This window comes from Streptopelia decaocto (genome assembly GCF_964273445.1).
Source record: "Streptopelia decaocto genome assembly, chromosome: 6".
NCBI classification, from domain to species: Eukaryota; Metazoa; Chordata; class Aves; order Columbiformes; family Columbidae; genus Streptopelia; species Streptopelia decaocto.
In genome coordinates this window covers 66171064-66186292 of record NC_138660.1, presented here as the reverse complement: position 1 = coordinate 66186292, position 15229 = coordinate 66171064, and the positions used below count along the sequence as shown (strand labels likewise).

Here is a 15229-nt window from a genome sequence, read left to right as displayed (position 1 = left end):
CAGGGCATGATCTTGCCTCACAGTGGTCAGGAGGCACAAAACGTGATCACGTTAAATGTTTACACACAAGCGAAAGCACTTGTATGGTTTTGTTTCTTGACCCATTGTGGCAAGAAAAATGAAGAAAAGACCTATAAGACGACAGTCATAGAAATGCAGTACCTGTCTATTACATAAATCATGGTTCATATTCCTATTTCTCTCTAGCAGAAATGAACAAAACCTGCAAGACATGGGACTGTCAAGTAGCAGAAAATAAGGAGGATAAGTAGTGTGCAAACACTCATCACTCTTCCTTTTAAGTCACAAGCCATTCTGCCGACAGACTTCAACCTCCAGCTGCCCTGCTTACCTTTACACTCATTATTTGGTACTATTTCCAAACATACCCCACACCAAACTCCTTAGTTCTGAAGCCACAGAGGTCTCTTGGCTTCCCCGTCCTTGATGTTTATTCAATTTACAATGCCTAGTTCTCAAGGTCTCTTAAATCCATGCCACTCCAAATGGCAGGTTTTAATAAGTAAGATGATAATGAAAAAAAAATGCCATTCAGCCATTGCATGTGGTGAAAATACATTTATACACTTACTGATGGCTCTTCAGAAAAGCAGGACCCTGAAGACAGAAGGAACCTCTTTGCAGGACAGAATAATTGCTCTGAATTCCCATGTCTGCCAGCAAGACTTCAGCTTTCAGGCTTGTTGTTTTAAACAGAGGGTCTCAAATGACTTTTTCAAAACGAAACCAAAGAGCATACCAGCAGCTCCCATAGATCAAAAATCAGAAAACCCTGACATTTAAACCACCAAACCTAACAACAGATGAAAAGGTTTATTTCCATTGTATAAACAGGGGACTGAGGCACTAATGAGCCTAAGGTCACTTCTAAGTCAAATCCAGGCTTGTTCAGTTCCAGTACCAAACCTGAACCCAAAGCAGGTGTTTCCCGAGCCGGGCACTGACAACCAGAGCTTTTCATCTTTCACTCTTTTTTCCCAGCTCACTGGCTCACACAACACTTGAGGTGCTTCCATTTTGCTCCAGCTCTCAGCAGCAGAGTCCAACCTTCCTCCCGCACAGAAAGAGGGGAGGCAACGCTATCACGGCGCTTCACAGCTCAGTGATCACATATGGCACGATAAAATAAATTGTTTACGCTGGCAACAGTTTTGTTTGAAGTTTATGGCTAAGGTTACTCCATAATACTCAGAAAATCTGGGCTGCACATAAAGCAAGCAATGGACAGAATAAATCCTTCATTACTGATATAAGCAAACATTTTTCTCAATGCTTCTGTATAGCAAGATTAACTTTGCTTTAGGATTTGTTTGCATCATTGAACTATTCTGCTTTGAAGTTAAATTGTAAAAGATACCATAAAGTGAAAAATAATCAAGCCAATGTGTTTATCAAATGACCGTAGAGTTTTCCACGGAGTATTTATGGTTGACCCAGAAAATAAAAAAGCGTACAGATAGATTCTAAGAGAGAAAAACCAAACAAAATGCAAGATCAAAAAGGAGAGGGAAAAGAAATGTAATACAAAAAGGGAGAGAAGAAGAGAATGAATATGACATGGGTGAAGCAGTTTGAGACCAACAGGTCAGTCTTCAGTAGTGGCACTTTGTGCGATTTATATGGTGACAAAAATCAGTGCTGGGCTGTTAAAAAGGAATTAACCGCTGCAGTTGGAGAAGACTGAGCTGTACGGGTGCAGAGAACTGTGTCTGCAGTGTCACTGAAACAGCTACTAAGAGCATCAGCAGGAAATGCGAGGAGTAGCGTGGCTGCCCAGGGTCAGAGGAGTCACAGCGGTTCAGAAGGACATGTGGCATCGATCGAGCCATCAGCACATTCTGTCAGGTACACAGCGAACAAGGCAAGACAGACATTTGCTGGGCCTGCTCCAGCTGAACTGGTCACAAGCACCTCTTGATGGGACACAACTGTGTGTTACGAGCTAGTCCAGTATACATCCAGACACATCCATGGGTATATCCATCCTCCAGCTGCGTCCTGCGCTTCCCGCAGCAGGCGGTCGTGCCTGCAAGTACAGCCGCTCAGCTACTTGTACTACTGAGCAATGTATTAAAAAGGAGCCAGATGACTTTCCTTAGTAGAGTTTTGGAACAGATTATTACTAAGTGAACAATACGAAATCTCAAAGCCCTGTGAGAAGTTGCAGCGTTATCCACATCTCCCTGTTGGCCTAAATACAGAGATTCAAGCAATTCAGGAGAACGGTACAGTGAAGAAAAGAGATTACAACCGCAGAAAAATCCAACTTCTGTTAACAGCTTTGCTAAAAATACTCACTAACCCAGTTACCCCAATTCAGATAACGCTCTCCTGCACATCCTTCACTAAGTGAGAGAATTATTTAGCAGTCATAATGATACTTGCATACCAGAGACTCAACTTCCCTGTAGAATCCCAATGTGACTTTAAAAGTCAACCTTCACCCCCAAAATAAGAGGTCTCCTTTACCACACAGGCTGCCACAGGGACAGTTAAATAGAAAATACTGTGTCATAGCAACAACATCTAAGTAAATTGAGGACTATTTTGTTCAGGAGTACAGCAAAAGTTATTGCAAGCCTTTGGGCCATTGGTCATATAAGAAAATGTGCTTTCCAGTGTCACATCCTCCTCACACAACAGAAACATTTAATAGCTTCAAAACAACCACAGTTTTTCAAGAATCCTGGTGCTCCCTGACCCAGGAGAGATTCTCTTACACGGACACAGAGCATCTCCCATCCATCATCATAACTAGGTAGTGAGTAAGATTTCTTTTAGCACAGAGTGAAGCACTGAAAAAAAAATGAAGCACTTTTACCAATGACATCTAAGAGGACTACTGTTAAATATTTAAGTTCTTACCTCTGAGTACTCATCTCTCATGGGGAAAAAATCCAACATTCTTGGTTTCAACTAGACTCTCTCATAATTTGAAAAGATGCATTTTCTGAAGCTGTCATGGGATCAATTACTGCTTTTATAATGGGAATCTGATAACAATCACATGCATTGCCAGGACATCCCATAAAAAGTCAAGAACCAAAGTGGTCATAGATATGTAGAAACAGCTTGGCCCTTTCCAGTAGATGAATAAAATCAGGAATCACCAGAAATACCACGCCTGTGAGTCCACACCTTTAGGGTTTCTAAGGATCCCATTTTGGATATTTTGAGAGAAAGGTTTATTTGCCGTTGTGTTGGTTTTGGTTTGTTTTGTTGGGGATTTTGTTTGTTCATTTCTTTGTCCTTCTTTTTTGTTTGTTTGGGGTTTGTTTGATTTTGGTTTTTTAAGTATGCAATATTTTCGCACTCCCAAATCCAATCAAATTGAACAAAGGCATTTCCCAGTTCACACAGCCAGCCCCCAGCCAAGCACCATTATCCGACGTGCACCTTCCAGCAGGGCTGGCAAAACCAAACATCAGCAACACCACAGTCCAGTCCAAAGTGCCAAGCAGTCACTGAGCAACTCTAAATCACTTTTCTGCTCCTATATCCTTCAGCATCAGCTGCAGCACAGATCACCCTGTATTGCAGAGCCAGGCTGTTGTCTCAAATAACTTGGATCCAGAGTCCCTTCGCTTTTTCTGCCCACTGCTGCCTCACCCTGCAGCTTCTCAAGAGCAGAACTGAGAGCAGACCCTGAACCAAGCCTCATTCCCACATAGATACAGGGTTTTTCCCCTTAGTGAACATCTTTTCATATTGGGTCTTACCTCTGAGTTTTAAAAGGCTGCAGGAACACAAAGGCAAACAACAGAGGGCAAGTAAAGAGTCTGAAAGGAGCTGGTAGGTAATTGTGTTTGGTCTTGTTGGGCTACATGAAGACACAACACATCAAGCTCAAAGGGATCCAACAAACACAGACACAAAATATCCTGTGCACAGGATTGCTGTCTATATTAAGGAAAAAACAGACAAACAAAAGCAACCACAATAAATCCCCTTGTGTAGAAGAGATCTTTTGATTAAAACACTCATATCAAATTCCAAATGCACTTTCGTATTCAGCTAAACCAGCCAGAATTTAACAAGAAATGCATCAGCAATGAGACTAACAGGTAGAACTGAATTGTGTGTGCATCTTTTCCAGATCACCCTGTTCTTCTTTGTCACTGCCCCCTTTTCAACACGTGTCCACAACTCCCCTTTTCCCTACCTGTACGGTATTACCAATGAATGACACAGCTCAATTTATGCACAGTGAGGTCTTCAAACAAAAGAACAGACAAATACTGATGACACAAGATATTTAACTTGCATTTAACGTTGTTCTCAGTGGAAGGAAGCCCACCTTTAAGAAAACACAGTTGTGAGATCTGCAGGTGTTGCAGCTCTGCAACTTGCTCCAATACACTGGTTACAGAGTTAGGAATGGACCTTAGTGCCTGGAAACACATCAGGCATTTCAGAACCAGGAAATTTGAAAGAAAATAAATCCTAAGGTAAGTCATTTTAATCACAACAGGAAGGATACAAAGGTAATACCAAGGGTGTCAGCAGTCTAGTTAAAAACTGGCAAGAAAAATGGAATTAAATCCTCCTTGTAAGCATCTGTTTTTATGGAAGCATCCCCCCCCACCTCAGTCCTCAAAAAAACTACTACAGAGAAAAACATATTAATATTAAAGACTTATAAGTGGCATCTCATCCTTCATTTTATCCTTTGTAACAGCATTTATTCTTGCAGCACAGTTTGAAACACTGAAACAATATGTGGAGATGTAAGTGCCCATCACTCCCTACCAGCTTCCTCGCTGCACGTTAAGCCTGCGTTCAGGGCAGGAAGCTTCAGGAGAAATCATCTCCAGCGATGCAGAACAAAAAAGTACTCCCAGACTTCCCCAAATATCCATAAATCTGCCTGTACCAGACTGAACAGCCATTTACTAAATGAATCCAAAGCCAAGTGACTAACTGCTGCATCCCAGGGGATGGAAACAAAGCGTAGAACAAGCTGGAACGAGGTACGGGAGTGCAGATGCTGGAGGGTGGAAACCAAAGGCATCCTGCAGCAGCTACCAGAGGGGAAAAAGACAACAGGGAGAGTGGCATGAGACTACATTTTCCAGTTGTTTGACAATCTATCTTGTTGAAATATATCTTCTATTTTTTCAGTTTCAAAGCTTTAAGTAGGAATTCGTGGTTTTGACAGGATAGGTATGCAGGATCAAGATACTTTTAGAGAAAGATATCCGAATGGGACTACAAAAATGCAAAAAAAGTCTTCAACGCCCCGAGGAAGCAAGAAAGGAACTTGCTTTGGTGAAAAAATAATAAGCTGTGTATTTTGAGTAAACCATCTTTCTAGCACCACCAAGAAATAGAAACAATTTTCACACCTTCTTTCTCACTACATTTTTAGAAAACAGAAGAGCACATATAACTTCATCCAAGAAGCACGCATTGATCTGTGTTAAATAATTTTCCTCCAGTTCAGCACTTACAGACAAGCTTGAAAGAAAATCCTTTCCAGCACAGAAACAGCAGAGGACCCAGAAAAGAAACAAACAGAACCCCCCGAAGACACACTGTCCCTGCACAAGTGACTGTCTGTGCTTAAATCTGGCAAGAATGTGACAAGCAGCGTTTAACACGCGGAGGATTTTGCTTTGAACCTTAACTGGGAGGGATGTATCTTTGTCTCACAAGCATCCTAGAAAACTGGTTTGGTGCCAGTGGAGTCCCCGGAGCCAAATCGGCTGCTGCTCATCCTCATACCAGCGATGCAGCCCAGGGAACCCCCCAGAACACCAGGACCCACGGGGCTCGGGCAGACACTGACCCTCTGGTCAACACCACGCTCTGCCCCTGTGCGACGTGTCAAAGCTCTACATCTGCCAAATCGCCCTGTTAACCCGCAGCATTTCCGTAGGAATTCATCTCCCCATCCCAGGTTATGGAATTGGACAGATGCAAAATGCTGGTGGTGCAGAAGGAGAATGTTTGGGGTTTGGAGAAGCTTGTAGACACTGACTTACATTACAGAAAAGTAATACTGTAAATTACCTTTGCTTCAGCACTTTATGGAAGTATCGCTGTGTCAAGAAATAAATGTATTGTACTTCTTGATAATTAGATCCAGAACTATGTGAATCTTTAGCCAACAGACTGTAAATAACAGAACAAAAAAACTACTCTATTGGTGATCTCATCAGTCCCATGATTCTAACCTTCTACACAAACACCTGAAAATAAGCGTGAAGCGCAGCAGTATGCCTTAGGAAAACAACTCCTGTCTTTAAAAACCAAACGTGGGAGCAGCTCCCTGAATGGCTACCACACCAGTTCTTCAGTGCATGAAATAGTTTCTTCTGCAAGGCACAGAAAAGCCATCCTGAGCCAGCGGAATCATCTTGTATTTGTTCTTTCCCAACTGAACAGCAATGTGGTGTGATCTGCAGCCTTCCTCTTCTTCCCAAGATACTTACTGGCTTAAGCTACTGAGAGAAATCACCCAAAAAAGCAAGTGCCAGATCTGTCAGTCTTGTGCTGCTGCTGCTGCTCTGGAAATAGTCTGACCTGAAAGCAACACAGCACAAAGCCACAGGGGAATGAGCACAGCACATCGTGGTACATCTCATCCACAGAACAGGAAAATGCAGCAGGTTAGAGACATGGACAGCTTATGCCAGGCTACAGGAAAATCTTAGGGTGTGGGAGGATTAGCAACACTTTTGAAAGAAACAACTCCCACAAAGGTATTTGTCAGCTTTCGGTGTCTTCAGCTACCTGTGATTCCACATAAATGTCATGCCTAGCTACACCAGCTACTTGTATCTCACAACAGTCGTTCTCGAAAGCCTTCACACAAAACATGCCCAGTCTTCACTGGAATACAGGAGTTGAGCAGAGCTGGAACACACCCCAAAGATGCTGGAGACAAAGCCAGCATTAGCTCCCCAGATTAAGGGTTCTGCTAGGAAAATACCACACTGCATATCCACTGACATATTTTACACTGAGACGGAACTCACATCTCTCCTCACATCCTACATCAAACTGGAATGAGCTTTTTATAAAAGGTATTTATAGACACATGATGAACAACCCCCCCTGTAAGCAGAATCACTGTGCGTTTGGAGGTAGAGATGGATACTTGGCTTTTCTTAGAAGTACAATGTACCACACCCTATGAAAAATAAAACAAACATGCAGCATAGGGTGGATATTTTTTTAAGTGGTAATTTATCTACTATCCCAGGGCTTCTTGTGGGTCTTTCTTAACCAGAGTGACAACTGCTTAACAGCCTACAGAGATGTCTGTACAGGAGGGAGCTAAGAACATGACCTTTTTTCCTAGTACAAACTCTGTTAGCATACATGAAATAAAAGGTAAAACATATCTAAATATTCTAGAGATGGAAACAAGCAAGAATCTCTCCACAAGACATTCCAAACAGTACTTATAGCAGAAAGCATTAAAAAAAACCAACACAATGCTGCTAAGATTCCATCCCACCCACTGCAAAGGAACCAGCCATCAATTTCTGTTTTCCATCATTTCACTGAATCTGACACTGCAAAACAGCAGTGACCACTGCACAGTAGCACAGTATCAGGTGAGGACTTTTTGTTTGTTTTTAGGCACAAGAATTAGTTATGTGGAATGTTTCAGAGATGAAATAACAACATTTTCCCCCACGGGAGTCAGGCAGGAGCCTGCAGGGACTCTCCCATTCACCCTGTAGCTCTCCACCGGGTTTTGAGGTGCAGTTTGCTGGGGAGGTGGCAGAGAGTTGTGCTAAAGGCCCCAGCGCAGGCAGCGGTGCAGGCAGGGCAGGCAGCGGTGCAGGCAGCGGTGCAGGCAGCGGTGCAGGCAGCGGTGCAGGCAGCGGTGCAGGCAGCGAGGGGCCGAGGAAGGCTCTGCACTGCCCACCCGCCAGCCAGAACCGCAGTGCTCAGCAGCTCGTGCTAAGCCAGGCTTTACACATGTCCTCACGCTGCAGCTCAAAAAGCAGCTGACAACCGGAATGAAGAGTCTTTTATCCTCTTTCTGGTAATAGTAACACGAGGATTCTGAGCTGGCTAGAAAGATTCGTTTTAGATGTTCTCCTTTCTAAACAGGAGATTTTGCCAGAAAAGTATCCTCGGGGAGAGCATCCCACCAAGTCCTGAGCCTCCCTGCATCCTTCCTTTGCAGATGCTCAGGAATAAAGGCACTCAGAGGAAGGGGGAAGCAAGAAGAAACCGCAGGCCAGAAGTCTGCCTCAGTTGCTTACTACAGCAAACTGCTCCACGCTCTCCAATAAGACCAGAAGAAGCAAGCCAGCTAGAAAAATACATTTTTAGGTATGTCAGCCAACACAATCAATTCAGAAAGTCACCTTGAGGTTGCAGAGGAGCAGAAACATAAAATGAAGCTGCAGTCTGTTGAGACTGTTGGGTAGGTAACCGCAAAAGAAAGCGATGGATTTACCACTGTCGCCCTTTCCTGCCGTGGTTAAAGATGAGATACATCTAAAAGGTTTTTAGCATTTACACTTTAAGTAGAAACAAAATACAGTGGGTTTTCTCTGTTTTAACCAAAGGAAAATTTAAGGTAGACATTTTTATCTTCCATACTTCACCACATGGAATCTACAAAGGGCATGAAGATGGATGGAAGAGAATATAAGACACTGGGTCAAATCCCAGTGCCGAGGAGTTTAACTGGTTTGAATGGAGTTAGAACATTACCCAGGGCCTTCCCTGACAAAGAGCTCTGAACCGCAGGGCCAGGGCATTGTACAGACACAACTTTACTCACGGCGTGAAGGATAACCTGGGGAAACTCACGCCTAAGTTGTAAAACTTCCCTCATTGCTGTTCACTTCCAAGAAAGCTCATCAAGTCGTGATCTTTTTGTTGGAAAATCTGCTCAAGGCGCTAGAGAAGTATAATGGGAGGCGATGGTGGGAGGTTCAGAAAGGATTTTCCCCACAATTGTGTGTTGGGAAGACGTAAATTATTCAGACTTACTAGTCAGAAAGAAAATAGACATTTTCTTTAAATCATTTATATTTTCATTTTTCTTATGTGATGACAGAATTCCTCTGGGGGTGGGTTGGTGGGTTTGTTTGGTTTTTAAATTTTAACAGAACCCTTTTCTTTCCAAAATTTTATGGAACAAAAATAAAAGCTGCATTGCAGTGTTTTTCAAGTGCTATAGTAAAACACACACACAAAAAGGGTTTGGGTTCTGGTTCAGTTTTGCTTTATGTAATTTTTTCTAAGAGCTTTTGGAGAATAAAATCTTGCTTTTCTAGAAGGAAGTCTACTCTGGTCATTCCCTTCCACCAGAATTAGGATTTCACCCCGCCAGGCAGTATTTGTTGGAGCTAAGCAGCCACTCTAAACCAGTAAATAATCACAAACCGTGCTGGTTTCTACTAACGTACTGCAGTGGCATCCACCGTACATCAAATTACACCAAAGCTCAAGGAGCTCAGTACTACAAATAAAGATGACAAAAACCACGGAAATATTATCATGTTCATTTACACTTACAAAACTACAAACATCCCCATGGAACCCCAGCCAGATGGTTTCTCTTTCAAAAAAAAAGAAGCTGTATTTGAGGACGTAGTTCGCTAGTTGAGATGACTAAAAAGTGCACCTAAAAAAGATCTGTATTTTGCCGTATGAAGGGAAAGGAAATGCATCTCTAAGCTTCTCACTGGATTTTCAAGATGGCAAATAACCCCCCCAAAATGATCCTGCCAGACTGAATATATATTAAATATTTCTATTGATTTCTATAAATAAATACATGCACTTTTCTTGTTTCTAACTATTTTTTAAACTTCCATGGTAGGTAATTGACAGTTACTCTTATTTTTCCTTTTCACCTTTACTAAAGGAACTCTCTCCTGTCTGCAAGGCATAAACACCTTTTTTAAAGCATCGTAGCTACTGTTTTTCCAGACAACTGATGCTTTATAGACAGATGCACATTGACTTAGGAAGGAAAAAGGGATTCTAAATTCTACTTCTCTTAAAAAGATAACATCATTAAGGGATTTCCAGTACATGTATTTAATCTACTCTTAATATGTCTGAGGGGTTATTTACTTAAGGGGGAGGAGGGGAATTTGCTGACATTTGTTTCAAAAACATCCACATAACTGCGCTACAGTTATTCTTTGGTTCCAAATATTTGTTGACCCAAGACAGGCCTCCTTTGCTGACTGAGATTGATAACCAATTTGACCATTCTATTGTTAACAGACTGTTGTGGGTGTTACGGCTTTAACCTTCAAACAAAGAAAATTAATTTGGCTACAAAGAAAACATATAATAAAACAAATTACAAAAAACAAATTAGCCATATGTCCAGAATTGACTATTTTTTCCTTGCTTTCCTATAACTGTTTTGCAACTTTCATGAAAAACGTTTCTAAAAAACTTAGGTTTTAATAAGAATCTTCACAAATCATACAATTAATTGCTTGTTCTTTGCATTATCAATTAGTTTTAAGATCTCTTTACATATAGTATGGATCATATTATTGGTTTAACCACAGTAGACCAATATATAAAACAAAGCACCAAAGCCATGGCCTGCTTAGACAGTAAACCAAAAATCTAACTCAAATTCAAGCAGATTGTCTGTGTACACCCACCAAAACCAGCACCAGCAGAATCCTGAACACAACCCCAAGAGAGAAATCCACTTGAGAAAGCTCCAAGAGTTAAAAGCAAAGGCACTTTCCTATGTAAGGCTCGCGAACGCACTGTGCCATGTTAAACGCTCAGCAAAGGAGCCACATCCTGAACCACAGAGGGCCCAGACACACAGACGCTTTGTTCATTTTAAAGGCTTCGCTATTGTGAACAGCCGTACAAAGCATGGGGAATATGCAGAGTTGGGATGTGTAGTTGCTCCAAGCGGGGTGTAACTTGATGTTTAAACTATTTAATATTTTTTTTTTAATGAGCAGAAAAAGCTTCACCTTGTGTGGGTCACTGAACTAACGATGCTTATGCAGAACCCAAGTTGTTCCACAGGGACCCACCAGCACCGGCACCTCAGTGTGTCCTGTCAGCACTGCGCAGCTGCCACTGGGACAGGGACAAGGGACAGTGCTTCCCCCACCCGGGGCCGCACCATTTGCTGCCAAGCATTTCGGAACCAGCTCGGCTTTGTCTGGCCCTGCAAAGCTCGGTGTGGGATGCTGAAGAGGGGGATGCTGAGGGATGATGCTGAGGAGGGGATGATGAAGAGGGGAATGCTAATGAGGGTGAATAGGGGGGATGCTAGGGGGGCAAGGATACTGAGAAGGGGAATGCAGAGGGGAGGGATGCTTGGGGGAGAAAGCTGAGGGTGGGATGCTGCAGGGGGGATGCTGAAGACAGGGATGCTAGGGGGAAGATGCTGAGGAGGAGGATGCTTGGGGGGGATTCTCGGGGAGGAGGATGCTCGGGGGGCATGCTGAGAGGGGAATGCTGGGGAAGGATGCAGAGGGGGGAATGCTGAGGGGGGAGGATGCTGGGAGTGGAGGATGCTGCGGGGGGATGCTGTGAGGAAGAGGATGCTGGGCGGAAAGGATGCTGAGGGGAGAGGATGCTGCGGAGTAGGCTGCGGCTCCGGGTTCGGAGCGCTCCCGCAGCCCCCGCGAAGGGGACCCCGCCGCAGCCCCCCGCGTACCGGGCAAACTTTCGCCGCAGGGGCGCGGCGGAGGCGCGGACGGGCCGCCCCCGCGGAGCGCCGGCGAGCATGCCCAGTCACGGGCATGACATCAGCGCCGGCAGCGGCGACCGCCCCCCGCGCCCCCACCCTCCCCGGGCCCGGCCCGCGACCCCCGGGGGCAGCCCAGAGCCCTCGCCCGCGGCGGGGGTGGGGAAGGGAGCGGGCAGCCCCGCCGGAGGGGAGCGGCGCCGCCGCGCCTCCCTCGCTCCGCCGCAGCGGGAACAATGGGCGCGGGGCCCGGCGGGGGTGGGGGGTCCTGTGGGCGGCGGGACCGCGGGCAGGGATGCTCGTCCCGGGCAGGGATGCGCGCCCCGGGCAGGGATGCGCGCCCCGGGCAGGGATGCGCGCCCCGTCACGGCACCGCGCAGGCGGGGAGGGATGCGGGAGACTCACCCCGATGACCACCGTCTCGTCGCCCTTGAATTTGGGGATGAATTTGTCCCCCCGGAGGATCTCCGCCTCGTTGAGGGGCCGGAACCGGCACATCACCTTGATGCTGCACTCGGCGGGATCCGCCATCTCGGCGGGGCGGGCGGGCGCCGGCCGCAGGGAGCGAGCGCTCCGCCGGGCAGGTGCCGCAGACGCCCCAGCTGCTGCCGCCGACCGGGCGGGGCGGGGCGGAGCGGGGCGGGGCGAGGAGCCGCTTCAGCGCCGGCAGCGGCCGCTCAGCCGGGCTCGTCCCCCGGCCGGGCGCGGCTGCGCGGGCAGCGGGCGGGCGGCGCGGAGCTCCCGCTCCCTCAGCTCCCTCAGGGCTCCGCCGCAGCGCGCGGGGGCTGCCGGGAGCCGTAGTCCGCGCGGCAAGTGGCGGGCGCGAGCGGCTCTAACGGCCCCAACGGCTCTAACGGCTCCAGCCGCCCCTCAGCGCGCCGCCTGCGAAGAGGGGAAGGAGGCTGAGAGGGAGGGACGGCTCTTCCCCCACACAGCCGCCCTCTCCTTCCAGACGGCTCTTCACCCTGGTAATTAATAGTAGCGACACGACATCAAGGGTGTATGAAGCAAAAACGGGCCACACGCATCAAGTGTTCCGTTTGCAGCCAGCTTTCAAGGGCAGGTGGGCTCTTCCGATCAGGGCTCCAGGTGCTGCTGCTCGCTCAGGGAAACTGAGGCAGGATGAAGGACACCTGCGATTTGCCTCCCACACAAGTCAGACCCTGGGATGTCACGCCAGCACTTTCCTTCATTACATTACCCTTCTTTTCTGTGAGAAAAAGCAGAAGCAACAGTAGGTCTGGGTGATGCTTTGACCCTGTTAAATCTACAAGTGTCATGCTGCAGTCAGTGAATCAGCATCTGGGAAAAACTGCCTGGAGCCTGTTCCTGCACTTCTGGGCTGCTGTCCTCATCCTCCTCCTTCCCCTTCGCTCGCTGACAATGCTGCTTCTCTACCTGCTAAAAATACCTGCAACTTACCCTCCTGCCCCAGCCCTGTGCCAAGGACAGTTCATTGTACTGAATTAAAGTGATTTGAAATCGTCTAACAAACCACCTCCTCCATAATTTTGTCCCTGCAAGAAGATGAATGCAATATCTGTCGATGTCTTCTGGAAAGCTGCAGACACTCCCTGGACTTCAGCAACTCCAAGCAACATCTGAAACCAGTTTCCTCTGGAGCACTAGTCCCACCAAATTAGCCCAAGTCATACAACTAAGATGACAGCGGTCAATTCTTCAGCAGTTCTACAGGGATTTTCCCTTTCTTCTGGCCACAGTGGTTGTCCCCAGTACCTGACGTGGATGGGAGAAAAGCAGGCCAGTTACAAAGGCTCTCATGCCCTTCTTAAAACCAATTACATCAGGGAGAGTTCGCAATGTGCGGCATGTGATAAGGCATTATTATATAATGTGATTTATTCCTGTGGATTACCAATTATCTAGCCCTTTTATTTCTCTTCTGTTTCAAGCTTTTACCCTGAATAGCAAATCCATAAGTCATGACAAGTAGGGGCTTAGTCATAAAAGATAACCGTTCTGATGAACTAATCCTTATTTTTCACCATTATCTAGAGCTCATTTTGGGAGCAAGATAGGCAAACCTTATTCCTGTTAGAGTAGGTATAATCTACAATCAGTAAGAATGCAATGAAGAGACATCTTTTCATAGCAATTTTGTCACAAACAATATTACATTGTCTGTATTGTAGTCAATAGTGTATTGTTACAAAGCTGCTATTTTTACTACTTATTACCAGATTACTGAATTAAGCAGCCTAGGAGGAACATGAGTTTTCAGACAGATTCAGGAGTGATCAGAACCTCCTTGAGCTTGTGAGCTTCTTCCAGGCTGTTCTGGATGCCTTAGGGAAGGTGTGATTTACAGGCTATTGGGAAACTGCTTCACAAAAAACATGAACTATCAAGATACAGAAAACATCCATACTACGCTGCTGTAATCTTAATTAATTTCTTTCATTCCTGAAGCCAAGGCTTTTTTCAGACTATTTACAAAAGCCACCAATGTAGCTGTACTCTGCTTGGCTTTACTGAGCTACAGGATGCCAGAACGCAGGAGAATTTTCTTCCTACCAGTACCACAAAAGTAAAATAAAGTGAACCCTGATGTCATCTCATTTTCCTACAACTGTGGGACAAGTTCTCCAGCAAGGTCCTAAATCCACGGTTTAGATCACCCTGGCAGATTAGGTTTGACAGCGAGTTCAGATTGTTCCTGAAGAAATTGTCAGCTGGGACAGTTCACTAAACATCCCAGGATGTCAGAGGACTCCAAGAGGAATAATAAATACCCACCTTGAAGACTGGGGTAAAGGGGGACAGCCATAAAAGAACAACGAGATTCCGTTTCTCTGTAAGTGAGCCGCCAATACAGCCAAGCTGCAGGAAAACCAAGAAGGGAGAATGCGACAGAGATTCTGAATAGCAGCAGAACATGGATCCTGACAGAGGTGATCCCACACAAAGAGGGGAATAGGCAGCTGGGCATTTCAGAAGTCAAAAACCAATTTCCTATCCACGCAGCCAAAAATATATTGCTTCCTTTCATTGCCTCTGGGACACATGAATGAGCTTTGGGGTTGAGAAGAAGCTACAGGAGAAAAAGAACAACAAAGTTGAATTTCTGCTGTCTTTAACAAGTCAGTGCCAGGAACAGACACCAGTACTCACTGGGGGTGTAACATACCAGCAGGGAGAGCAGCTTTAATGCAGGTTCTATTGATCCTGGTGTCTCAGCAATGGCCATCAAGATGAAATTTGATGATACGCTTCTGTCATCAGTGCTGAGATACGTCTGTGGGTAAAGGGGTGGTAAAGGATTTCTTCCAGGAGGTACCAAAACGGTTGGGATCCCCAGGATAATAAGCAATTTTAAATGTCAAGGATAGTTAAAGTCCCACAGACACCAGACAACGCTGTTAGAAATGCATCAAGGAAAATATTTACGAAGCGAGAACATAAAGTGTTTAAACAGGAATAAAAATAAATAAAGCAAGCCAAATACTGAAGAACAGGCAACCAAATGAGCTAAAGAGTGCTGAGATGGCAGCAAGGAGGAACTGAAATACAGAAACAACCTGATCT

At 45.6% G+C, this 15229-nt stretch overlaps 1 protein-coding gene across 2 annotated transcripts in view; it reads right to left on the bottom strand.

The window, feature by feature from the left end:
* KIF5C (kinesin family member 5C) overlaps positions 1-12295 on the bottom strand; it is a 74772-nt gene extending 62477 nt beyond the window's left edge. For both annotated transcript variants that reach the window (XR_014184513.1, XM_082057342.1), the window contains exon 1: positions 12089-12295. Coding sequence is in view for 1 of the 2 variants with exons in the window: in XM_082057342.1 (XP_081913468.1) it covers positions 12089-12214 (126 nt within the window). In the remaining variant the exon portion in view is untranslated. The remainder of the gene's footprint in view (positions 1-12088) is intronic.
* Between the last annotated feature and the right edge of the window lie 2934 nt (positions 12296-15229).